The sequence below is a fragment of the Entelurus aequoreus genome, linkage group LG12 (genome assembly GCF_033978785.1).
Source record: "Entelurus aequoreus isolate RoL-2023_Sb linkage group LG12, RoL_Eaeq_v1.1, whole genome shotgun sequence".
Lineage (NCBI taxonomy): Eukaryota > Metazoa > Chordata > Actinopteri > Syngnathiformes > Syngnathidae > Entelurus > Entelurus aequoreus.
In genome coordinates this window covers 64830737-64856865 of record NC_084742.1, presented here as the reverse complement: position 1 = coordinate 64856865, position 26129 = coordinate 64830737, and the positions used below count along the sequence as shown (strand labels likewise).

The window sequence follows — 26129 nt, the reverse complement described above, 5'->3', positions numbered from 1 at the left end:
GTGATAACAATGTCACCCACTTTTATAGTGAAGTCATTGACTTTCTTAAAGGCCTACTGAAAAAATTTTTTTTTATTTAAACGGGAATAGCAGATCCATTCTATGTGTCATACTTGATCATTTCGCGATATTGCCATATTTTTGCTGAAAGGATTTAGTAGAGAAAATCGACGATAAAGTTCGCAACTTTTGCTCGCTGATAAAAAAAAGCCTTGCCTGTACCGGAAGTAGCGTGACGTCACATGCGGTAGTGCTGCTCACAATTCCCGTTGTTTACAATGGAGAGAGAGATTCGGACCGAGAAAGTGACGATTACACCATTAATTTGAGCGAGGATGAAAGATTCGTAGATGAGGAACGTTACAGTGAATGACTTGAAAGGCAGTGATGGACGTATCTTTTTTCGCTCTGACCGTAACTTAGGTACAAGCTGGCTCATTGGATTCCACACTCTCTCCTTTTTCTATTGTGGATCACAGATTTGTATTTTAAACCATTTTAGATACTATATCCTCTTGAAAATGAGAGTCGAGAACGCGAAATGGACATTCACAGTGACTGAACATGTAAATACACGATTAATAATTCAGCTTTGCGAAGCTAAAAAAATAGAAGCTAACCTAGCTACGTAGCCAACTTGATAGCAGCAGTCTCAAATGCAGATAGAAACTAAATTTTAAAAAAACCTGACTGGATGGATAGACAGAAGACCAATAATACTATTAAACCATGAACATGTAAATACAAGATTAATAATATTCCGCTTGGCGAAGCTAAAAAAACAGAAGCTAACCTAGCTGCGTAGCCAACGTGATAGCATCAGTCTCAAATGCAGATAGAAACTAAATAAAAAAAAACCTGACTGGATGGATAGACAGAAGACCAATAATACTATTAAACCATGAACATGTAAATACACGATTAATAATATTCCGCTTGGCGAAGCTAAAAAAACAGAAGCTAACCTAGCTGCGTAACCAACGCGATAGCATCAGTCTCAAATGCAGATAGAAACTAAATAAAAAAAACCCTGACTGGATGGATAGACAGAAGATCAATAATACTATTAAACCATGAACGTGTAAATACACGATTAATAATATTCCGCTTGGCGAAGCTAAAAAAACAGAAGCTAACCTAGCTGCGTAGCTAACTTAGATGCGGCGGCGGGCGTTGTACGCTTTTGACGCCATCAGAGGCGGCAAGAAACATATATTTCCCCAAAGTTACGTACGTCACATGCACATATCGACACGCACATACGGGCAATCGATCAAATGTTTGGAAGCCAAAGCTGTACTCACCGTAGTGCGTCTGTTATCCTGCTCAAAACACAACACAACCTCCTGGTGTTGGTGTTGCTGTAGTCCGCTGCTCCACCGGCTCCAACTTTCTTATTTGCAGTCTCCATTGTCCATTAAACAAATTGCTCAAACGTCACGCGCATAAATCATATCCAAAGGAGTTTTTCAACCGGAAGTGTGGCGGGAATTTTAAAATGTCACTTTATAAGTTAACCCGGCTGTATTGGCATGTGTTGCAATGTTAAGATTTCATCATTGATATACAAACTATCAGACTGCGTGGTTGGTAGTAGTGGCTTTCAGTAGGCCTTTAAGGTTGATGTGGGACCCAAACAGGATGCATTCAGTTTTACCCAAGTGTATGGATAGCTTGTTGTCAGCGAGACAGGTGCAAGTTCTACAGAGTTCAGCACTGAGGATTTTCTCCACCTGTGACTTGTCCTTGTCTGATACCAGCAAGGCAGAGTCATCCGCAAACAAGAACAATTCACAGTCGCATGCCGATGACAAGTCGTTTATGTATATTGGGAACAGTAAAGGCCCCAATATACTGCCTTGGGGGACTCCACAGCTTACTGAGAGGAGGGGGGGGACATGATGTTGTTCACCTCTACCACCTGCTCCCTCCCCTCCAAGTAAGATTGCATCCAATAACAACACTGCTTCATATGTCTTATTATCATCATGAAATATTTCTCCTTGCACTCACTTGTGCTGTTTCTTTACATGCTTTTTTTTAATTTCTCCTTGCTATTTGGGCTTTCTGGACCCTAATTAGAATAAAAACCAAGAATCATCTTTTGATATAATGTACTTAGTCCAGGGGTCGGCAACCCAAAATGTTGAAAGAGCCATATTGGAATAAAAATACAAAGCCGCAACAAATGAAAAGCCATATTACATCCAGATAGTGTGTCATGAGATATACATTGAATTAAGAGGACTTAAAGGAAACTAAAAGACCTCCAATATACCTACAAATGAGGCATAATAAGGATATAGGAACAGCAACTGATAATAAGAAATACACTATAGGGGTGTTTATCGATCTTAAAAAAGCATTTGACACTATAGATCAGGGGTCCCCAAACTTTTTGACTCGGGGGCCGCATTGGGTTAAAACAATTTGGCCGGGGGCCGGGCTGTATGTGTATATATATATATATATATATATATATATATATATATATATATATATATATATTAGGGATGTCCAATGGCTTTTTGCCAATATCGGATATTCCGATACAGTGTTTCCCATAAACTGCCAAGATACCTGTGGCGGTGGAGGCGTGGCTGTGGGCGTGGTCACCATGACATCATCAAATAATTTGCATAATTTACTACAATGATTTGATTTTCTCTAAAAAGGCTCAAAAAATGTATACTTACTAATTAATAATACCAGTTTTGTTTTAAACGTCCATCCATCCATCCATTTTACAATATAATTACAACACTTTATGTACATATTTATATACAGATTTGAACAATAAGTTATTCACTGAAATGTATTTATTAATTGTGGTTCTTACAAAAAAAAATCGTATAAAATATAAAAGCTAAAATGTCTCTTAAAGCTCTGCCCCTTTAATTAGTGCATACTAAATCATTTAACTTTAGCCTACTACTACAACCATATTATTTACCAGCAACATAAAGTGAAACAGAGGCAGAGGTGTCCTGCCACAGTCAGTAACAAATAAACAGAAAACAGTAGTGGTGGTAGATAGACACAGAGCTTCATCAAACATCTGATCCACTGAACAAAGAGCTCCAAAAATCTTGAACTTTAGACTGCCATCAGTTTTACTCCCTACACTTAACCATGTGTTTCCTACTGCCTGCAGACTTTGCACCCTTTGTTATATACACATGTTGTGTTTCTAATATAAATACATTTAATAAAGTCAAATATAAATAAGGCAACAAGAGAAGTATCCTACACTTCTCTTTTGTGAAGTAAATCTGAACAGCCGATATGGGCATCTACATCAACTATATGATTTGCCTGAAAAGCTGGACAGGACAAAAAAAAAAAAAAAAAATATTATTATTATTATTTTATTTTATTTTTTTAATTTGTGGCGGACATAATTCTTTCGTGGCGGGCCGCCACAAATAAATGAATGTGTGGGAAACCCTGCAATATTGTCCAACTCTTTAATTACCGATACCGATATCAACCGATACCAATATCAACTGATACCGATATATATACAGTTGTGGAATTAATTTTATGCCTAATTTGGACAACCAGGTATGGTGAAGATAAGGTCCTTTTTTTTTTTAAATCAATAAAAAAAATAAAAAACATTTTCTTGAATAAAAAAGAAAGTAAAACAGTATAAAAACAGTTACATAGAAACTAGTAATTAATGAGTAAAATGAAGTGTTAAAGGTTAGTATTATTAGTGGAGCAGCAGCACGCACAATCATGTGTGCTTACGGACTGTATACCTTGCAGACTGTATTGATATATATTGATATATAATGTAGGAAGCAGAATATTAATAACAGAAAGAAACAACCCTTTTGTGTGAATGAGTGTAAATGGGGGAGGGAGGTTTTTTGGGTTGGTGCACTAATTGTAAGTGTATCTTGTGTTTTTTTATGTTGATTTAATAAAAAATTTAAAAAAAACATACCGATAATAAAAAAACGTTACCGATAATTTCTGATATTACATTTTAAAGCATTTATCGCCGATAATATATTATCGGACATCTGTAATATATATATATATATATGTATATATATATATAGCGCACTTTCCGCGCGCGCGATGATGTCACGTTATCGAGGAGAAAATGCATTTTTAGACAATATGATTTGCCTGAGCGGCTAGGAGACACCGTGAGTAGCAAGCGGTACAAAGTGGATATGAAAAGACAGAATTTATTTTTTATTTATTTATTTATTTTAATACTTGGGACTTCCCGCGGGCCTGATTTTGGACGCCGTAGTTTGGGGACCCCTGCTATAGATCATTCTATATTATTGTCCAAGTTGTATTCATTTGGTGTGAGAGGAGTAGTTTTAGACTGGCTAAGAAGTTATGTAGATAATAGACAAGAGTTTGTGGATTTTGTGTGTAATACATCTGAACAAATGAGGATTGATTGTGGAATTCCACAAGGTTCGGTTTTGGGACCAAAATCGTTTATTTTATATATTAATGATATATGTGAGGTATCAAAGTTATTGAAATTTGTATTATTTGCGGACGACACCAACTTTTATAGTTCGGGACATGACTTAAAAGCGTTATCAAACATTATTGAACAGGAAATGATTAAACTTAAGAGATGGTTTGATGTCAATAAATGATCAATTTGAAATGTTAATGTCTCTTGTGAGCTGGCGCCAGTCAGTCCGTGAGTTTTTCAAAGTGCAGCTATCAATCACAATCATTTTTTCAGAAATGTTTTATTAAAAATGGTAATACAAACCATCAGGAGTTTTACCGATACCATTATTACCATTTATTGTTACATCCCTACGCAAGACACTTTGCTTAATAAAAAATGTTTAATTACCGTATTTTCCGGACCATAGGGCGCACCGGATTATAAGGCGCACTGCCGATGAATGGTCTATTTTTGATCTTTTTTCATATATAAGGCGCACCTGATTATAGGGCGCATTAAAGGACTCATATTATTATGATTTTTTTCTAAATGTAAAAGACTTCCTTGTGGTCTACATAACATGTGATGGTGGTTCTTTGCTCAAAATGTTGCAACGATGATGTTTTACACATCTTCAAGTCGCTTTCTGACATTCGCTTCCGGATGCGCCGTTTTGTGGGCGGTCTTATTTACGTGGCTCACCTTCGGCAGCGTCTTCTCCCCATCATCTTTGTTGTAGCGGTGTAGCGTGTTCCTTGGGTGAATAATGTAAACTCACTACACCGGTATGTTTTAGCGCTTTCATGGCGAGTTCACTGACAGATATATGTAAGAACTTTACACTACCGTATTTTTCGGAGTATAAGTCGCTCCGGAGTATAAGTCGTACCGGCCGAAAATGCATAATAAAGAAGGAAAAAAACATATAAGTCGCACTGGAGTATAAGTCGCATTTTTTGGGGAAATGTATTTCATAAAAGCCAACACCAAGAATAGACATTTGAAAGGCAATTTAAAATGTCTAAAGAATAGTGAACAACAGGATGAATAAGTGTACGTTATATGAGGCATATATAACCAACCGAGAAGGTGCCTGGTATGTTAACGTAACATATTAGGGTAAGAGTCATTCAAATAACTATAACATATAGAACATGCTATACGTTTACCAAACAATCTGTCACTCCTAATCGCTAAATCCCATGAAACCTTATACGTATAGTCTCTTACGTGAATGAGATCAATAATATTATTTGATTTTTTACGCTAATGTGTTAATAATTTCACACATAAGTCGCTCCTGAGTATAAGTCGCACCGCCGGCCAATCTATGAAAAAAACGGCGATTTATAGTCCGAAAAATACGGTACTTTATATTAGAAATGGCAACAGCGGAGGATGAATGTCCCATAACAAGAAGATAGAGTAAAATAAGAAGCTTATTGACTACTACAAGGTGATTTATGCAGATCCCAAATACAGATCAGCAGGTACCAGAAGGTAAGAAAAGTTGCTTTTGCATAATATTGCGAAACAAAACGCCAAATATGTCTAACCTTATACACACACCATAATGATACCCCTATATTGAAGCACATCAGACGGTGCAGCCTACACTTATCTCTTATGTTTGACTGCCATCTACTGGTCACACTTATCATTACACAATGTACCAAATAAAACAGCTTCAAGGTGGGTAAGCTCAACCCAACTTATTCTTTACATTAGGCGCACCGGGTTATAAGGCGCACTGTCGAGTTTTGAGGGGGAAAAAAGGAATTTTAAGTGCTGTATAATACGGTATTTTACAGTAGATTTTATCATACGTTAATTTTATTTCCTGATGAAGGCAGATATTCAGTGCAATGACATACATGTTATGTCTCTCGTCAGAGTCCACTCAACAAGACCAAAAAACTGATTGGTGATGCAGGCATCTCCTTCACAAATGCAGTAAGTTTTTTTTCTACCGTGTATTTTTGGAAGCGGCACCTTTCTAAGTTGAGTTGACTGCAGTTTGTGCCGTCCTCCAGTTTGTCGCCAGTCCGCTGTGCTGTCCCAGTCGAGCCAGCATCCTGACGGGCAAATATCCCCACAACCACCACGTGATCAACAACACCCTGGAGGGAAACTGCAGCAGCAAAGCTTGGCAGAAGAGCGAGGAGGCCAACACTTTCCCCGCTTTGCTGAACAACCTCGCTGGCTACCAGACCTTCTTTGCCGGGAAGTACCTCAACCAGGTGGGCAGCAGCTTTTTTATGAACAGAACATGCATGTTTTTATGATAGGGGAGAAAGTAGGGCTGGGCGATATATGGAATATACTCGATATATCGCGGGTTTGTCTCTGTGCAATGTAGAAAATGACTATATCGTGAGTATTCGAGTAAACGTTCTCACGCAGTTGCTTTTAGCTGCGGGCTTTTCTCACTCTTTCTTCTCACAGAGACATAAAACAAGCGCACCTTCTTACATACGTCGCATACTCATACGCCCTCGCCGAGCGGAGAGGTAGCGGCATGGTAAAGTTAGCAGTGGCAGGTGGTGCAAGCAGAGCTGTGCGAGTGGTGATATGAGAAAGAGAAAGTGCGAATCTGGTAACAAATGGAGGAAGGAGAATTAATTCCCAAGAAAAACTGTCCATAGTCTGGCGGTGGTTTGGCTTCAAGCGGGAAGATGTTGAACAGACAACCGTAATATGTCAAGTGCGTGCGTTACGGACAGCAAAGCCCTGTCTGTTTGTTATTTCACTTTACCTTTTTCTGTGTTGATTAAGCTGCGTTGAAGCAGCAAAAAAGGACATTATGTTAAACTTCCGTTATACTGACTTCGTCACGCACATACGTCATCATACCGCGACGTTTCAGCCGGATATTTCCCTGGAAATTTTAAATGTCACTTTATAAGTTAACCCGGCCGTATTGGCATGTGTTGCAATGTTAAGATTTCATCATTGATATATAAACTATCAGACTGCATGGTCGGTAGTAGTGGGTTTCAGTAGGCCTTTAAACATGCTTGTATTATCATTAAACACCTTTAACTTGTTAACAATATTAACTATATGTGTTAAACATGCTTGTATTATCATTAAACACCTTTAACTTGTTAACAATATTAACTATATGTGTTAAACATGCTTGCATTATCTTTAAACACCTTTAACTTGTTAACAATATTAACTATGTGTTAAACATGCTTGTATTATCTTTAAACACTTTTAACTTATTAACAATATTAACTATGTGTTAAACATGCTTGTATTATCATTAAACACCTTTAACTTGTTAACAATATTAACTATATGTGTTAAACATGCTTGTATTATCATTAAACACCTTTAACTTGTTAACAATATTAACTATGTGTTAAACATGCTTGCATTATCTTTAAACACCTTTAACTTGTTAACAATATTAACTATGTGTATTAAACATTCTTGTATTATCATTAAACACCTTTAATTTATTAACAATATTAACTATATGTGTTAAACGTGCTTGCATTGTCATTAAACACCTTTTAACTTGTTAACAAAAACATATATTTCATAAATAAGTAAATATAAATTATATATATGAATGAGGTAGATCCCCACGACTTGATCAATTGAAAAGTAGCTCGCCTGCAGAAAAAGGGTGAGCACCCCTGACCTACATGAACTCCATGGTGTTCAGGGATGAATAGTCCCTCCTATTGCTCTTGTACCATTTTTTCAGCTATAGTTACATTAGTCATTAGTAATGCAGCAGCCTAGTTTTGAATGGCAGGGTCCCTGCTATCACATGTTGATAAAAATATAACATTTACATAATAAAAATCAACTACAGGCTTCCCAAATGCTGTAATAAATTAAGCATGATGAGTTGACTTGAAACTGTTTAATGTTGCACTTTTTATATGTAGAAAAGTTTTGTCATTTTATTTAATCCGAGCAACAACTTGAGGCAGTTTAATGTTGATTAACATGGGCAGAATAATTATAGTGTTCCCAATGTTAAAAGGATAAAGACATTGTTTACAAATTTGGTAAATAAATAACCAAAAATGTATATTTTGTTGTTTTCTTACTGTACCGAAAATGAACTGAACGGTGACCTCTAAACCGAGGTACGTACCGAACCGAAATTTTAGTGTACCGTTACACCCCTAACATCACACTAATTTCAAGCTCAACACAAAACTTTTCTTCAATATTTTAGCATGTTTCGACCTACCTCGGCTTGCTTTTAGCGTGAAAGTTAGCACCCCCCTAAATGAATATGACTTGTGTTACAGTACGGCCACTCTGAAGCTGGCGGAGTGGAGCATGTTCCTCTCGGCTGGAACTACTGGGTCGGACTGGTAGGACCTTTTCCTTACGTTGTAGTGGAACGTCTTTAAAAGTCCTCGGTCCGGAACTTTGTGATCACAGCTCATGATAAATGTGAGCTTTATGCATGAATAATAACAACAACCAAAATGTGTTTTCCGTTGAAGGAAAAGAATTCCAAATACTACAACTACACTCTGTCAGTGAACGGGAAGACGGAGAAACACGGAGCGGACTACAACAAAGATTACCTGACGGATGTCTTGGTGAAGATTCTTCTTCTTCTTACATTCTAATCCTCTATGGCAGTGTTTTTCAACCTTTTTTGAGCCAAGGCACTTTTTTTGCGTTGAAAAAATGCGGAGGCACACCACCAGCAGAAATCATTAAAAAACTAAACTCAGTTGGCAGTAAAAAGTCGTTGTCGCAATTGTTGGATATGACTTTAAAGCATAACCAAGCATGCATCACTATAGCTCTTGTCTCAAAGTAGGTGTACTGTCACCACCTGTCACATCACACCCTGACTTATTTGGACTTTTTTGCTGTTTTCCTGTGTGTAATGTTTTACTTCTTGTCTTGCGCTCCTATTTTGGTGGCTTTTTCTCTTTTTTTGGTATTTTCCTGTAGCAGTTTCACGTCTTCCTTTGAGCGATATTTCCCACATTTACTTTGTTTTAGCAATCAAGAATATTTCAGTTGTTTTTATCCTTCTTTGTGGGGACATTGTTGATCGTCACGTCATGTTCGGCTGTACATTGTGGACGCCGTCTTTGCTCCACAGTAAGTCTTTGCTGTCGTCCAGCATTCTGTTTTTGTTTACTTTGTAGCCGTCTCAGTTTTAGTTTTGTTCTGCATAGCCTTCCCTAAGCTTTAATGCCTTTACTTAGAGGCACTCACCATTAGACACAATTTTACCTGCACACTGCCTCCCGCTGTTTCCGACATATACAAAGCAATTAGCTACCGGCTGCCACCTACTGATATGGATGAGTATTACACGGTTACTCTGCCGAGCTCTAGACAGCACCGACACTCAACTACAACACATCATTTGCAGACTATAATTACTGCTTTGCAAAAAATATTTTTAACCCAAATAGGTGAAATTAGACAATCTCTCACGGCACACCAGACTGTATCTCACGGCACACTAGTGTGCCGCGGCACAGTGGTTGAAAAACAGTGGTCTATGGTCCACAAAGACTCGTCTTCTCTCTCTCACAGGCCAACATGTCCCTCAACTTCCTCCAATACAAGTCCAGCTACAAGCCCTTCTTCATGATGGTGTCCACACCGGCGCCCCACTCGCCCTGGACGGCGGCCCCTCAGTACCAGGGCCGCTTCAACAACACCCGGGCGCCCAGAGACCCCAACTTCAACATCCACGGCAAGGTAGGACTTCTTGAAGAAATGGCTGAGGGTGCGTTTGTATGTTATGTTTACAAACACATGTCTGAGTTCTGTTCCCACGACGGTGCAAGTCGGAACTTGGACCTAAATTATACTTAAAGGGCCCCTCTAATGCGGACACTTATTTCATAGTTCTGGACATAAAAATTACGTCTACAAGTAAAATTTCCATAGACATCTTATAAGTAGACGCAGTGGCTTATAAGTGGCTGCTGTGACGTGAGAAATTGGGCCGCCATCTTGAAGTGGTGATGAGGAGCCGGCGAGCGGCCTAAACTGACAGTTGACAGGTAGAAAACAAAGATGCTAAACTGACAGTTGACAGGTAGAAAACAAAGATGCTAAACTGACAGTTGACAGGTAGAAAACAAAGATGCTAAACTGACAGTTGACAGGTAGAAAACAAAGATGCTAAACTGACAGTTGACGGGTAGAAAACAAAGATGCTAAACTGACAGTTGACGGGTAGAAAACAAAGATGCTAAACTGACAGTTGACGGGTAGAAAACAAAGATGCTAAACTGACAGTTGACAGGTAGAAAACAAAGATGCTAAACTGACAGTTGACAGGTAGAAAACAAAGATGCTAAACTGACAGTTGACAGGTAGAAAACAAAGATGCTAAACTGACAGTTGACAGGTAGAAAACAAAGATGCTAAACTGACAGTTGACGGGTAGAAAACAAAGATGCTAAACTGACAGTTGACGGGTAGAAAACAAAGATGCTAAACTGACAGTTGACAGGTAGAAAACAAAGATGCTAAACTGACAGTTGACAGGTAGAAAACAAAGATGCTAAACTGACAGTTGACAGGTAGAAAACAAAGATGCTAAACTGACAGTTGACAGGTAGAAAACAAAGATGCTAAACTGACAGTTGACGGGTAGAAAACAAAGATGCTAAACTGACAGTTGACGGGTAGAAAACAAAGATGCTAAACTGACAGTTGACGGGTAGAAAACAAAGATGCTAAACTGACAGTTGACAGGTAGAAAACAAAGATGCTAAACTGACAGTTGACAGGTAGAAAACAAAGATGCTAAACTGACAGTTGACAGGTAGAAAACAAAGATGCTAAACTGACAGTTGACAGGTAGAAAACAAAGATGCTAAACTGACAGTTGACGGGTAGAAAACAAAGATGCTAAACTGACAGTTGACGGGTAGAAAACAAAGATGCTAAACTGACAGTTGACGGGTAGAAAACAAAGATGCTAAACTGACAGTTGACAGGTAGAAAACAAAGATGCTAAACTGACAGTTGACAGGTAGAAAACAAAGATGCTAAACTGACAGTTGACAGGTAGAAAACAAAGATGCTAAACTGACAGTTGACAGGTAGAACACAAAGATGCTAAACTGACAGTTGACAGGAAGAAAACAAAGATGCTAAACTGACAGTTGACGGGTAGAAAACAAAGATGCTAAACTGACAGTTGACGGGTAGAAAACAAAGATGCTAAACTGACAGTTGACAGGTAGAAAACAAAGATGCTAAACTGACAGTTGACGGGTAGAAAACAAAGATGCTAAACTGACAGTTGACGGGTAGAAAACAAAGATGCTAAACTGACAGTTGACAGGTAGAAAACAAAGATGCTAAACTGACAGTTGACAGGTAGAAAACAAAGATGCTAAACTGACAGTTGACAGGTGGAAAACAAAGATGCTAAACTGACAGTTGACAGGTAGAAAACAAAGATGCTAAACTGACAGTTGACAGGTAGAAAACAAAGATGCTAAACTGACAGTTGACAGGTGGAAAACAAAGATGCTAAACTGACAGTTGACAGGTAGAAAACAAAGATGCAAAACTGACAGTTGACAGGTAGAAAACAAAGATGCAAAACTGACAGTTGACAGGTAGAAAACAAAGATGCTAAACTGACAGTTGACAGGTAGAACACAAAGATGCTAAACTGACAGTTGACAGGTAGAAAACAAAGATGCTAAACTGACAGTTGACAGGTAGAAAGCAAAGATGCTAAACTGACAGTTGACAGGTAGAAAACAAAGATGCTAAACTGACAGTTGACAGGTAGAAAACAAAGATGCTAAACTGACAGTTTACAGGTAGAAAACAAAGATGCTAAACTGACAGTTGACAGGTAGAAAACAAAGATGCTAAACTGACAGTTGACAGGTAGAAAACAAAGATGCTAAACTGACAGTTGACAGGTAGAAAACAAAGATGCTAAACTGACAGTTGACGGGTAGAAAACAAAGATGCTAAACTGACAGTTGACGGGTAGAAAACAAAGATGCTAAACTGACAGTTGACAGGTAGAAAACAAAGATGCTAAACTGACAGTTGACGGGTAGAAAACAAAGATGCTAAACTGACAGTTGACAGGTAGAAAACAAAGATGCTAAACTGACAGTTGACGGGTAGAAAACAAAGATGCTAAACTGACAGTTGACGGGTAGAAAACAAAGATGCTAAACTGACAGTTGACGGGTAGAAAACAAAGATGCTAAACTGACAGTTGACAGGTAGAAAACAAAGATGCTAAACTGACAGTTGACGGGTAGAAAACAAAGATGCTAAACTGACAGTTGACAGGTAGAAAACAAAGATGCTAAACTGACAGTTGACAGGTAGAACACAAAGATGCTAAACTGACAGTTGACAGGTAGAAAACAAAGATGCTAAACTGACAGTTGACAGGTAGAAAACAAAGATGCTAAACTGACAGTTGACAGGTAGAAAACAAAGATGCTAAACTGACAGTTGACAGGTAGAAAACAAAGATGCTAAACTGACAGTTGACAGGTAGAAAACAAAGATGCTAAACTGACAGTTGACGGGTAGAAAACAAAGATGCTAAACTGACAGTTGACGGGTAGAAAACAAAGATGCTAAACTGACAGTTGACGGGTAGAAAACAAAGATGCTAAACTGACAGTTGACGGGTAGAAAACAAAGATGCTAAACTGACAGTTGACGGGTAGAAAACAAAGATGCTAAACTGACAGTTGACGGGTAGAAAACAAAGATGCTAAACTGACAGTTGACAGGTAGAAAACAAAGATGCTAAACTGACAGTTGACAGGTAGAAAACAAAGATGCTAAACTGACAGTTGACAGGTAGAACACAAAGATGCTAAACTGACAGTTGACAGGAAGAAAACAAAGATGCTAAACTGACAGTTGACGGGTAGAAAACAAAGATGCTAAACTGACAGTTGACGGGTAGAAAACAAAGATGCTAAACTGACAGTTGACAGGTAGAAAACAAAGATGCTAAACTGACAGTTGACGGGTAGAAAACAAAGATGCTAAACTGACAGTTGACAGGTAGAAAACAAAGATGCTAAACTGACAGTTGACAGGTAGAAAACAAAGATGCTAAACTGACAGTTGACAGGTAGAAAACAAAGATGCTAAACTGACAGTTGACAGGTGGAAAACAAAGATGCTAAACTGACAGTTGACAGGTAGAAAACAAAGATGCTAAACTGACAGTTGACAGGTAGAAAACAAAGATGCTAAACTGACAGTTGACAGGTGGAAAACAAAGATGCTAAACTGACAGTTGACAGGTAGAAAACAAAGATGCAAAACTGACAGTTGACAGGTAGAAAACAAAGATGCAAAACTGACAGTTGACAGGTAGAAAACAAAGATGCTAAACTGACAGTTGACAGGTAGAACACAAAGATGCTAAACTGACAGTTGACAGGTAGAAAACAAAGATGCTAAACTGACAGTTGACAGGTAGAAAGCAAAGATGCTAAACTGACAGTTGACAGGTAGAAAACAAAGATGCTAAACTGACAGTTGACAGGTAGAAAACAAAGATGCTAAACTGACAGTTGACAGGTAGAAAACAAAGATGCTAAACTGACAGTTGACAGGTAGAAAACAAAGATGCTAAACTGACAGTTGACAGGTAGAAAACAAAGATGCTAAACTGACAGTTGACAGGTAGAAAACAAAGATGCTAAACTGACAGTTGACAGGTAGAAAACAAAGATGCTAAACTGACAGTTGACAGGTAGAAAACAAAGATGCTAAACTGACAGTTGACAGGTAGAAAACAAAGATGCTAAACTGACAGTTGACGGGTAGAAAACAAAGATGCTAAACTGACAGTTGACAGGTAGAAAACAAAGATGCTAAACTGACAGTTGACGGGTAGAAAACAAAGATGCTAAACTGACAGTTGACAGGTAGAAAACAAAGATGCTAAACTGACAGTTGACGGGTAGAAAACAAAGATGCTAAACTGACAGTTGACAGGTAGAAAACAAAGATGCTAAACTGACAGTTGACAGGTAGAAAGCAAAGATGCTAAACTGACAGTTGACAGGTAGAAAACAAAGATGCTAAACTGACAGTTGACAGGTAGAAAACAAAGATGCTAAACTGACAGTTGACAGGTAGAAAACAAAGATGCTAAACTGACAGTTGACAGGTAGAAAACAAAGATGCTAAACTGACAGTTGACAGGTAGAAAACAAAGATGCTAAACTGACAGTTGACAGGTAGAAAACAAAGATGGTGTTCAGCGTTTTCCTGCTCAAATGAGCGGACTGTTGAAAATAAGACTTGGGGGATTACTTTCCACAAGTAAGATTTAACATTAACGTACTATTGGTTGTATTTTGTGGAAATAATATCACCACAGAGTTGAGAAGGAGCAAAGATCTTCAATAGTACTGAAATCGTAGCCGCTAGAAAACAAGAGTATGACCATAATAGAATTACTGGTCAATGAAATTAATTACATTTAAAAATGTCATACTTGAATAACATAAAGTTGAAATAAATGATGAAGATAAAGATTGTAAAAGCCAACAGGGGTAAAAGTTAGGACCACAGTCCAGATTGTGGGGCGGGGGGTAATATATGTTAGCTAGCTAGCTATCCATCAATCCATCCATTTTCTACCACTTGTCCCTTTCGGGGGTGCTGGAGCCTATCTCAGCTGCATTCTAGACAATCAGATATTCAAATACTAACATTGTTGGGCAAGACAGAATTTGGTTTTATTCTGAATCCAGTGAAACAGATTGGTGGTTTTAGCTGATATAAAGACTTTCAGGTGTTTATATATGTTTATGTTGAAGTATTTGGCAGACGCTTTTATCCAAAGCGACATACATAAAAAATACATCTAAAACAATCACTGTAAACATGATCATTTAAGGGAAGAATGTAATACAAAATATCAATACTAAGTGTCAAGACAGAATAAAGTTTCTGCTGCTGCAGCAACAGAGATACAGTCTATAAGATATATAGATATCTAATGTATTGTTTATGTAGGATATACGCATGTATAAATAACCTTATCATATTATTTTTTCAATTTAAAAATAGCTGACCATTTTTTTCCCCCTTCTCTGGGATTATATTCCCAGTTTTGATCTCGGACGTCTGCTCACTTATAGCATATAAGAATATTCTATTACTGTTAAGCAAACTATGAATAATAAAACATGTGTCATTTATCATAGCTACACATATGACAAAAAAGTGCGTAAAAATCAGTGGTATTCAGTGAGGTAAGATGATTTAAATGTTCATTGCTCCTGCCAAATGAATTGCACTGAGTGGAGCGGATCACCACTCCAAGATGGCGGCCCCGCGTCCCGTCAGCGCCAGTAGGCAGTAGCGCTCCATGCTGCGTACCCTTAGAACATGTCTATGAAAATGTCCCCTCAAAAAGAAACAATAGTGATCTAAGTGAGTTTCAGCACATTTTGGAATGCTCACTTTTGTCACTTACAGAACACCGGAGGCAATTTCATATATTGTAGTACGTTTCGGCAGCACACTTATCTCAAATCATGGTATTATCACACAGAATTTGAAGGACTGATGAAATATGTCTGCCAGATGCATTGTTGCAGGTTTTATCGAAACTACCGTATTTTTCGGACTATAAGTCGCAGTTTTTTTCATAGTTTGGCCGGGGGTGCGACTTATGTGTGAAATGATTAACACATTAGCGTAAAATATCAAATAATATTATTTAGCTCATTCACGTAAGAGACTAGACGTATATGATTTCATGGGATTTAGCGATTAGGAGTGACAGATTGTTTGGTAAACGTATAGCATGTTCTATATGTTATAGTTATTTGAATGACTCTCACCATAATATGTTACGTTAACATACCAGGCACGTTCTCAGTTGGTTATTTATGCCTCATATAACGTACACTTATTCAGCCTGTTGTTCACTATTCTTTAGACATTTTAAATTGCCTTTCAAATGTCTATTCTTGCTGTTGGCTTTTATCAAATACATTTCCCCCAAAAATGCGACTTATACTCCAGTGCGACTTATATATGTTTTTTTCCTTCTTTATTATGCATTTTCGGCTGGTGCGACTTACACTCCGGAGCAACTTATACTCCGAAAAATATGGTACATGTCTTTAAATCTCTGGATTGATGAAGTAATGTGCTGATCATTCTTACTGGGGACTCTGGGGAAAAAGAGTTAATATGGTTCATGGGGACCAAATTTAAATAATTGTGCATAATTCGCACAAATTTGTACGTGACTACTGAGGACCATTAAATTAAAAAAAAAAAGTAAAGTAAATGTGACATGATGGTCAGAATACAGCACTACAGATGTCCTCTTATAGGAAGTTTCACCACTTAAATGTTCAAGCAAATCCTGCATCTTCTGTGACATGACTGAAAACTGCTATTTAGCAGTAATGAAGTTGTCTGCAACTCCAACTAGCATATATAGAAGGATATAGAATGGATCTGACTATCATTTAAAAAGGTTTCGCTTTAGGGCAGGGGTGTCCAAAGTGTGGCCCGAGGGCCATTTGCGGCCCGCAGCTAATGTTTTACCGGCCCGGGGCACATCATTCTAAAAATACTAAAACTTTTTTTTTTTAAACATTAAAAAGTGGAAAAAAAAGAGCAAATAGGTGAAATGCAACGAGAAAATGTTGAATTGTTGACTTTTATAACACCTTTTTTTTTTACAATTGCTCAAAAAATAATAATGAATCAAAATCAATGTTGCTATGAATTATTGACTAATTTAAGGACAAAAAGGACACAAATACAACAAACAAAAAAACATGAAAAATATGAAAATTATTTAAAAAAAATACTTACTAATTATATACTAATACTAATTACTATATTGATTGTTATTATAGATATACTAAACGAATTATACTATATATTATCTGAAGCTGATATAGAGATTTAAGTGTTGAATGTAAAAAAAAAAAAAAAAACCTTGACCTTTTTATGAGTGGGGCACTTTTGGATCCCCAAGAATTTTAGTGGAATTAAAAAAACACCTGTTTTTGCTAAAAAATAATAATAATAAATTCAAATCAATTTTGCTATGAAATATTGACCTATTTAGGGATCCAATTACTTCACATCAAATATTCCACTTTTTTGGGAAAAATATTGTATATTTTGTATATTTGCCCCAAAAAATAGGGTTTTGACAAAAAGTTCATAAAATGTAAAAAAAAAAAAAAAATTTTTTTAAAAAACTATTTTATATATATATATATTTATTTTACCTGAAGTTGAATTATAGATTCAAGCGTTTAATAAAAAAAAAATATATGACTTATTTTTAACCTTTTAAGACTGAAAACCTTTTGGGTCCCTAGGACCTAATTGAGGGAGCCCCAAAGGTTAAAAAAAAAAAGTGTGTGTGTATATATATATATATATATATATATATTTTTTTTTAAATTCACCTGAAGTGGAATTAGAGATTTAAGCATTTAATAAAAATTTAAAAAATACCTTTTAAAAAAAAAAAAAAAAAAGTGTGTGTATATATATATATATATATATATATATATATATATATATATATATATATATTTTTTTTTTTAATTCACCTGAAGTGGAATTAGAGATTTAAGCATTTAATACAAATTTAAAAAATACCTTTTTTTTTTAACCTTTTTTAAGACTGAAACCCTTCTGGGTCCCTGGGACCTAACTTAAGGGAGCCCCAAAGGTTAAAAAAAAAAAGTGTATTGTCTTGGTTTTGAGACTGAAAAAATATCAAAATGGCCACCGCGTGCTTTGATTTTTTTAGTGTGCGGCCCTCAGTGGAAAAAGTTTGGACACCCCTGCTTTAGGGGACCTGTTTTTGTCCTCATACCGTCAGAGGTCCCCTAAAGGTGACTGTGTAAACAGAGCGATTGCCCCATTAAGTAAGCATTGCCAGAACACACACACACACACACACACACACACACACACACGTACGTACGTGATAAGAGGAGGACTAACATGTGTGGCAGGACAAGCACTGGCTGATCCGGCAGGCCAAGACTCCCATGACTAACTCCTCCATCAACTTCCTGGACGATGCCTTCAGGAGACGGTCAGTTCCTCCCTCTCTCCCATCAATGTCAGCGTGTCCTTCTCCGTGTTGACCCTGATGTGTCCTTGGCAAGATGGCAGACTCTGCTGTCTGTGGATGACCTGGTGGAGAAGGTGGTGAAGGGGTTAGAGGTCAGTGGAGAACTGGACAACACCTACATCTTCTTCACCTCAGACAATGGCTACCACACAGGTACGTCATGCTCAAATATAAATGTTCATTATGAAGACTAAATGCAATGTTTTTTATCTGAGTATTTGTGGTGTTATTTCAACTATACAGTCCTTGAACGCTGGTGTTACCTTCTAAACAATACCCACTTTCAGTGTAGTAGAAGTAGATTTTTTTGCCCCGTTTTTTTATGTTTTCTTTCATGATACAAAAGCAGTGAAGTTGTCACGTTGTGTAAATGGTAAATAAAAAGAGAATACAATGATTTGCAAATCCTTTTCAACTTATATTCAATGGAATAGACTGCAAAGACAAGATATTTCATGTTCACACTGAGAAACTTCTTTTTTTTTTTTGCAAATAATCATTAACTTAGAATTTAATGGCAGCAACACATTGCAAAAAAGTTGTCACAGGCGCATTTTTACCACTGTGTTACATGGCCTTTCCTTTTAACAACACTCAGTGAACGTTTATGAACTGAGGAGACACATTTTTGAAGTGGAATTCTTTCCCATTCTTGCTTGATGTACAGCTTAAATTGTTCAACAGTCCGGGGGTCTCCCTTCTCATATTTTAGGCTTCATAATGCACCACACATTTTCAATGGGAGACAGGTCTGGACTACAGGCAGGCCAGTCTAGTACCGGCACTCTTTTACTATGAAGCCACGCTGTTGTAACACGTGGCTTGGCATTGTCTCGCTGAAATAAGCAGGGGCGTCCATGGTAACGTTGCTTGGATGGCAACATATGTTGCTCCAAAAGCTGTATGTACCTTTCAGCATTAATGGTGCCTTCACAGATGTGTAAGTTACCCATGTCTTGGGCACTAATACACCCCAATACCGTCACACATGCTGGCTTTTGAACTATAACAGTCCAGATGGTTCTTTTCCTCTTTGTTCCGGAGGACAGGACGTCCACAGTTTCCAAAAACAATTTGAAATGTGGACTCGTCAGACCACAGAACACTTTTTCACTTAGATGAGCTCGGGCCCAGCAAAGCGTTTCTGGGTGTTGTTGATAAATGGCTTTGGCTTTGCATAGTAGAGTTTTAACTTGCACTTACAGATGTAGCAACCAGCTGTAGTTACTGACAGTGGTTTTCTGAAGTGTTCCTGAGCCCATGTGGTGATATCCTTTACACACCGATGTCGCTTTTTGATGCAGAACCGCCTGAGGGATCGAAGGTCACAGGCATTCAATGATTCAGTGATTTCTCTAGATTCTCTGAACCTTTTGATGATATTACAGAGCGTAGATGGTGAAATCCCTAAATTCCTTGCAATAGCTGGTTGAGAAATGTTGTTCTTAAACAATTTGCTCAGGCATTTGTTGACAAAGTGGTGACCCTCGCCCCCGTCCTTGTTTGTGAACGACTGAGCATTTCATGGAAGCTGCTTTTATACCCAATCATGGCACCCACCTGTTCCCAATTAGCCTGTTCACCTGTGGGATGTTCCAAATAAGTGTTTGATGAGCATTATTTATTTATTTATCATTCCTCAACTTTCTCAGTCTTTTTGTGCCAGCTTTTTTGAAACATGTTGCAGGCATCAAATTCCAAATGAGCTAATATTTGCAAAAAATAACAAAGTTTCTCAGTGTGAACGTTAAATATCTTGTCTTTGCAGTCTATTCAATTGAATATAAGTTGAAAAGGATTTGCAAATCATTGTACTCTCTTTTCATTTACCATTTACACAACGTGACAACTTCACTGGTTACGGGGTTTGGGTGTTTTAAGTCTGTAACCACACACTTTATAAACTTTTCTCAGACAGGCATTAACATTTTCTCACAATTCTCTCGTTCAACCACTCTCAAAGTTGTGGATTTAAAAAAAAAAAGTACAGTACACTACTGTCTTAAAGAATGAAACCAAAGATCAAAACCTGTTTTTTAGGGCTCTAGGATTGGTTGACCTATACATAAGCCCGCAGCATTTCCACACATAACCAGAGTCACAAGGTCTTTTGGGGCCTTAAATCTTGCCCTGTTGACTTGGTCCTGCATTATCAAGGTGCGAGAGGGCATTCCTTTCAAAATAAGTCTGTCTCATCCATATTAAAACCTTGTTTGGGATTCTATCCCCCACCACAGTATACAATCTGTAGTGTACAGGACACATGGCTCAAACAAGATTGATCGACAATGGTCTACAGTCCTTTAACCTGCTCAGTGGCCTAGTGGTTAGAGTGTCCGCCCTGAGATCGGTAGGTCGTGAGTTCAAACCCCGGCCGAGTCATACCAAAGACTACAAAAATGGGCCCCGGGGCCCTCAATTGTGGACAAGTTAGGTCCTGAGGACAAAGATGTTAAGAACTTCTGCTAATAATATTCTCCTCCATGACAGCAAATGAACTGCATTTCTTAGTATATTAAGTATCATCAAGTATTACTATCACTGGAGGACAACGTTGTGTACTATTACCAACTAGATGTATGTAATAAAAGGAAATAGGGAACTACTTGAAATTTTCTGTTGATACTTTAAATGATCAATAGCACTCATGAATGCATTGAAAAATGTGCAGTTCAATGATAATTTATATAGCCCTAAATTAAAACATGTATTGGTATCGACCGATATCGCTCATGGATGATTGGTATCTTAACATAAAACCCTGATGGGATCATCCCTACTTTCAACTCTTTGTTCAGTGTTACTTTACAGCTTTTTGTCTGTTATCCACCACCTTTGTCTCTGTGGGTGGAGGCGGTCCACTAGCATGAACACACAGAGAAGTTGAAGCTTGTGACATAAATGTCAAGTAACAGTAGAAAAAAAGCTTTAAAGTGATGAGTTATTTTGCTGTAAATAAGAGACCAGCAACATGATAGAGAAGGTAAGATGCTAACAAAGATGGTGTGATGCAGGTCAGTTCTCCCTCCCTGGGGACATGATAGAGAAGGTAAGATGCTAACAAAGATGGTGTGATGCAGGTCAGTTCTCCCTCCCTGTGGACATGATAGAGAAGGTAAGATGCTAACAAAGATGGTGTGATGCAGGTCAGTTCTCCCTCCCTGTGGACATGATAGAGAAGGTAAGATGCTAACAAAGATGGTGTGATGCAGGTCAGTTCTCCCTCCCTGTGGACATGATAGAGAAGGTAAGATGCTAACAAAGATGGTGTGATGCAGGTCAGTTCTCCCTCCCTGTGGACATGATAGAGAAGGTAAGATGCTAACAAAGATGGTGTGATGCAGGTCAGTTCTCCCTCCCTGGGGACATGATAGAGAAGGTAAGATGCTAACAAAGATGGTGTGATGCAGGTCAGTTCTCCCTCCCTGTGGACATGATAGAGAAGGTAAGACGCTAACAAAGATGGTGTGATGCAGGTCAGTTCTCCCTCCCTGTGGACATGATAGAGAAGGTAAGATGCTAACAAAGATGGTGTGATGCAGGTCAGTTCTCCCTCCCTGTGGACATGATAGAGAAGGTAAGATGCTAACAAAGATGGTGTGATGCAGGTCAGTTCTCCCTCCCTGTGGACATGATAGAGAAGGTAAGATGCTAACAAAGATGGTGTGATGCAGGTCAGTTCTCCCTCCCTGTGGACATGATAGAGAAGGTAAGATGCTAACAAAGATGGTGTGATGCAGGTCAGTTCTCCCTCCCTGTGGACAAGAGGCAGCTGTATGAGTTTGACATCCGTGTGCCTCTGATGGTGAGAGGACCAAACATCAAGGCCAAGCAGACCAGTCAGGTGACAACTTTTACTTTTACTTTCACTTTCACTCTCCTTCTTCTGCACCGTCTTCCTCCTGCAACGTGTCCTTGTGTGCAGTTCCTGGTGGCCAACGTGGACCTGGGTCCTACCATCCTGGACATCGCAGGACTCAACGTCAGCAAGACTCAGATGGATGGTTTGTCCTTCCTGCCTGTCATGGTGAGCATGCACACACACACAAACACACAACGTCCTGATGTCTCACTTGTGTACTTATTACTTACACTCTGTCTGTGTGTACTTACACTCTGTTTTTGTGTACTTATACTTTGTCTGTGTGTACTTACACTCTGTTTTTGTGTACTTATATTTTGTCTGTGTGTACTTACTGTTTTTGTGTACTTACACTCTGTCTTTGTGTACTTGTACTGTGTCTACTTACACTCTGTGTACTCACGCTCTTGTCTTTGTGTACTTACACTCTGTCTTTGTGTACTTGTACTGTGTCTACTTACACTCTGTGTGTACTCACACTCTTGTCTTTGTGTACTTACACTCTGTCTTTGTGTACTTGTACTGTGTCTACTTACACTCTGTGTGTACTCACACTCTTGTCTTTGTGTACTTACACTCTGTCTTTGTGCACTTGTACTGTGTCTACTTACACTCTGTGTACTCACACTCTTGTCTTTGTGTACTTACTGTCTTTGTGTACTTCCACTGTCTTTGTGTATTTACTCTGTTTTTGTGTACTTACACTCTGTCTTTGTGTACTTGTATTGTGTCTACTTACACTCTGTGTGTACTTACACTTTGTCTGTGTGTACTTACACTTTGTCTGTGTGTACTTACACTCAGTCTTTGTGTACTTACACTCAGTCTTTGTGTACTTACTCTGTCTTTGTGTACTTACACTCTGTCTTTGTGTACTTACTCTCTTTGTATACTTACTCTGTCTTTGTGTACTTACACTCTGTCTTTGTGTACTTACTCTGTCTTTGTGTACTTACTCTGTCTTTGTATACTTACTCTGTCTTTGTATACTTACTGTCTTTGTGTACTTACACTCTGTCTTTGTGTACTTACACTCTGTCTTTGTGTACTTACTCTGTCTTTGTCTTTGTGTACTTACTCTGTCTTTGTATACTTACTCTGTCTTTGTATACTTACACTGTCTTTGTGTACTTCCACTCTGTCTTTGTGTACTTGTACTGTGTCTACTTACACTCTGTGTACTCACACTCTTGTCTTTGTGTACTTACTGTCTTTGTGTACTTCCACTGTCTTTGTGTATTTACTGTTTTTGTGTACTTACACTCTGTCTTTGTGTACTTGTACTGTGTCTACTTACCCTCTGTGTGTACTCACACTCTTGTCTTTGTGTACTTACACTTTGTCTGTGTGTACTTACACTTTGTCTGTGTGTACTTACACTCAGTCTTTGTGTACTTACACTCAGTCTTTGTGTACTTACTCTGTCTTTGTGTACTTACACTGTGTCTTTGTGTACTTACACTCTGTCTTTGTGTACTTACTCTGTCTTTGTATACTTACTCTGTCTTTGTGTACTTACTCTGTCTTTGTGTACTTACTCTGTCTTTGTATACTTACTCTGTCTTTGTATACTTACTGTCTTTGTGTACTTACACTCTGTCTTTGTGTACTTACACTCTGTCTTTGTGTACTTACTCTGTCTTTGTGTACTTGTACTGTGTCTACTTACACTCTGTGTGTACTCACGCTCTTGTCTTTGTGTACTTACACTCTGTCTTTGTGTACTTGTACTGTGTCTACTTACACTCTGTGTGTACTCACACTCTTGTCTTTGTGTACTTACACTCTGTCTTTGTGTACTTGTACTGTGTCTACTTACACTCTGTGTGTACTCACACTCTTGTCTTTGTGTACTTACACTCTGTCTTTGTGCACTTGTACTGTGTCTACTTACACTCTGTGTACTCACACTCTTGTCTTTGTGTACTTACTGTCTTTGTGTACTTCCACTGTCTTTGTGTATTTACTCTGTTTTTGTGTACTTACACTCTGTCTTTGTGTACTTGTACTGTGTCTACTTACACTCTGTGTGTACTCACACTCTTGTCTTTGTGTACTTACACTTTGTCTGTGTGTACTTACACTTTGTCTGTGTGTACTTACACTCAGTCTTTGTGTACTTACACTCAGTCTTTGTGTACTTACTCTGTCTTTGTGTACTTACACTCTCTTTGTGTACTTACACTCTGTCTTTGTGTACTTACTCTGTCTTTGTATACTTACTCTGTCTTTGTGTACTTACACTCTGTCTTTGTGTACTTACTCTGTCTTTGTGTACTTACTCTGTCTTTGTATACTTACTCTGTCTTTGTATACTTACGCTGTCTTTGTATACTTACTGTCTTTGTGTACTTACACTCTGTCTTTGTGTACTTACTCTGTCTTTGTGTACTTACTCTGTCTTTGTATACTTACTCTGTCTTTGTATACTTACTCTGTCTTTGTATACTTACACTGTCTTTGTGTACTTCCACTCTGTCTTTGTGTACTTGTACTGTGTCTACTTACACTCTGTGTACTCACACTCTTGTCTTTGTGTACTTACTGTCTTTGTGTACTTCCACTGTCATTGTGTATTTACTGTTTTTGTGTACTTACACTCTGTCTTTGTGTACTTGTACTGTGTCTACTTACACTCTGTGTGTACTCACACTCTTGTCTTTGTGTACTTACACTTTGTCTGTGTGTACTTACACTTTGTCTGTGTGTACTTACACTTTGTCTGTGTGCACTTACACTCAGTCTTTGTGTACTTACACTCTGTCTTTGTGTACTTACTCTGTCTTTGTGTACTTACTGTCTTTGTGTACTTACACTCTGTCTTTGTGTACTTACACTCTGTCTTTGTGTACTTACTCTGTCTTTGTGTACTTACTCTGTCTTTGTGTACTTACACTGTCTTTGTGTACTTACACTCTGTCTTTGTGTACTTGTACTGTGTCTACTTACACTCTGTGTGTACTCACTCTTGTCTTTGTGTACTTACACTCCGTCTTTGTGTACTCACACTCTTGTCTTTGTGTACTCTGTCTGTGTGTACTTACTGTCTGTGTGTACTTACACTGTCTTTGTGTACTTACACTCTGTCTGTGTGTACTTACTTTGTCTTTGTGTACTTGTACTTTGTCAGTGTCTACCTACACACTGTGTACTCACTCTGTCTGTGTGTACTCACTCTGTCTGCGTGTACTCACTCTGTCTGCGTGTACTTTCTCTGTCTGTGTGTACTTACACTTAGTCTGTGTGTACTTACCTTTTCTTTGTGTACTTATACTTTGTCTGTGTCTACTTACACTCTGTCTACTGTGTACTTACTGTCTGTGTTTGTGTACTTATACTTAGTCTTTGTGAACTTACTCTTAATTTGTGTATACTTACACATGTTAGTTTGTGTGCACTTACCAGAAAATAAATTTTTTCTCTTCAGTGTTTTGCTGTACTTTGCATGAAGTGCACCAATTGAGTGTACTTATGGAAGTATTGAATTTTGTGTTTTTAGGAGGGGAAAATGAACGTGAGCGCTTGGAGGTCAGACCTGCTGGTGGAGTACGAAGGAGAAGGGAAGAACATTTCGGACCCCGCCTGCCCCCTGCTGGGACCTGGTGTGTCGGTGAGACCATCTTCTTGTTCCAACAGTGAACCAGTGATCAAAGTCTTGTTGTTCCAACAATGAACCAGTGATCAAAGTCTTGTTGTTCCAACAGTGAACCAGTGATCAAAGT

The 26129-nt window shown here is 38.2% G+C and overlaps 1 protein-coding gene across 1 annotated transcript in view; it reads left to right on the top strand.

The window, feature by feature from the left end:
• gnsa (glucosamine (N-acetyl)-6-sulfatase a) overlaps positions 1–26129 on the top strand; it is a 31585-nt gene that overhangs the window by 1878 nt on the left and 3578 nt on the right. Inside the window, exons 2-11 of the mRNA XM_062066450.1 lie at positions 6329–6388; positions 6469–6675; positions 8713–8778; positions 8914–9012; positions 9974–10141; positions 18424–18506; positions 18580–18698; positions 22286–22389; positions 22471–22572; positions 25907–26017. Of these exons, the coding sequence (XP_061922434.1) occupies positions 6329–6388; positions 6469–6675; positions 8713–8778; positions 8914–9012; positions 9974–10141; positions 18424–18506; positions 18580–18698; positions 22286–22389; positions 22471–22572; positions 25907–26017 (1119 nt within the window). The remainder of the gene's footprint in view (positions 1–6328; positions 6389–6468; positions 6676–8712; positions 8779–8913; positions 9013–9973; positions 10142–18423; positions 18507–18579; positions 18699–22285; positions 22390–22470; positions 22573–25906; positions 26018–26129) is intronic.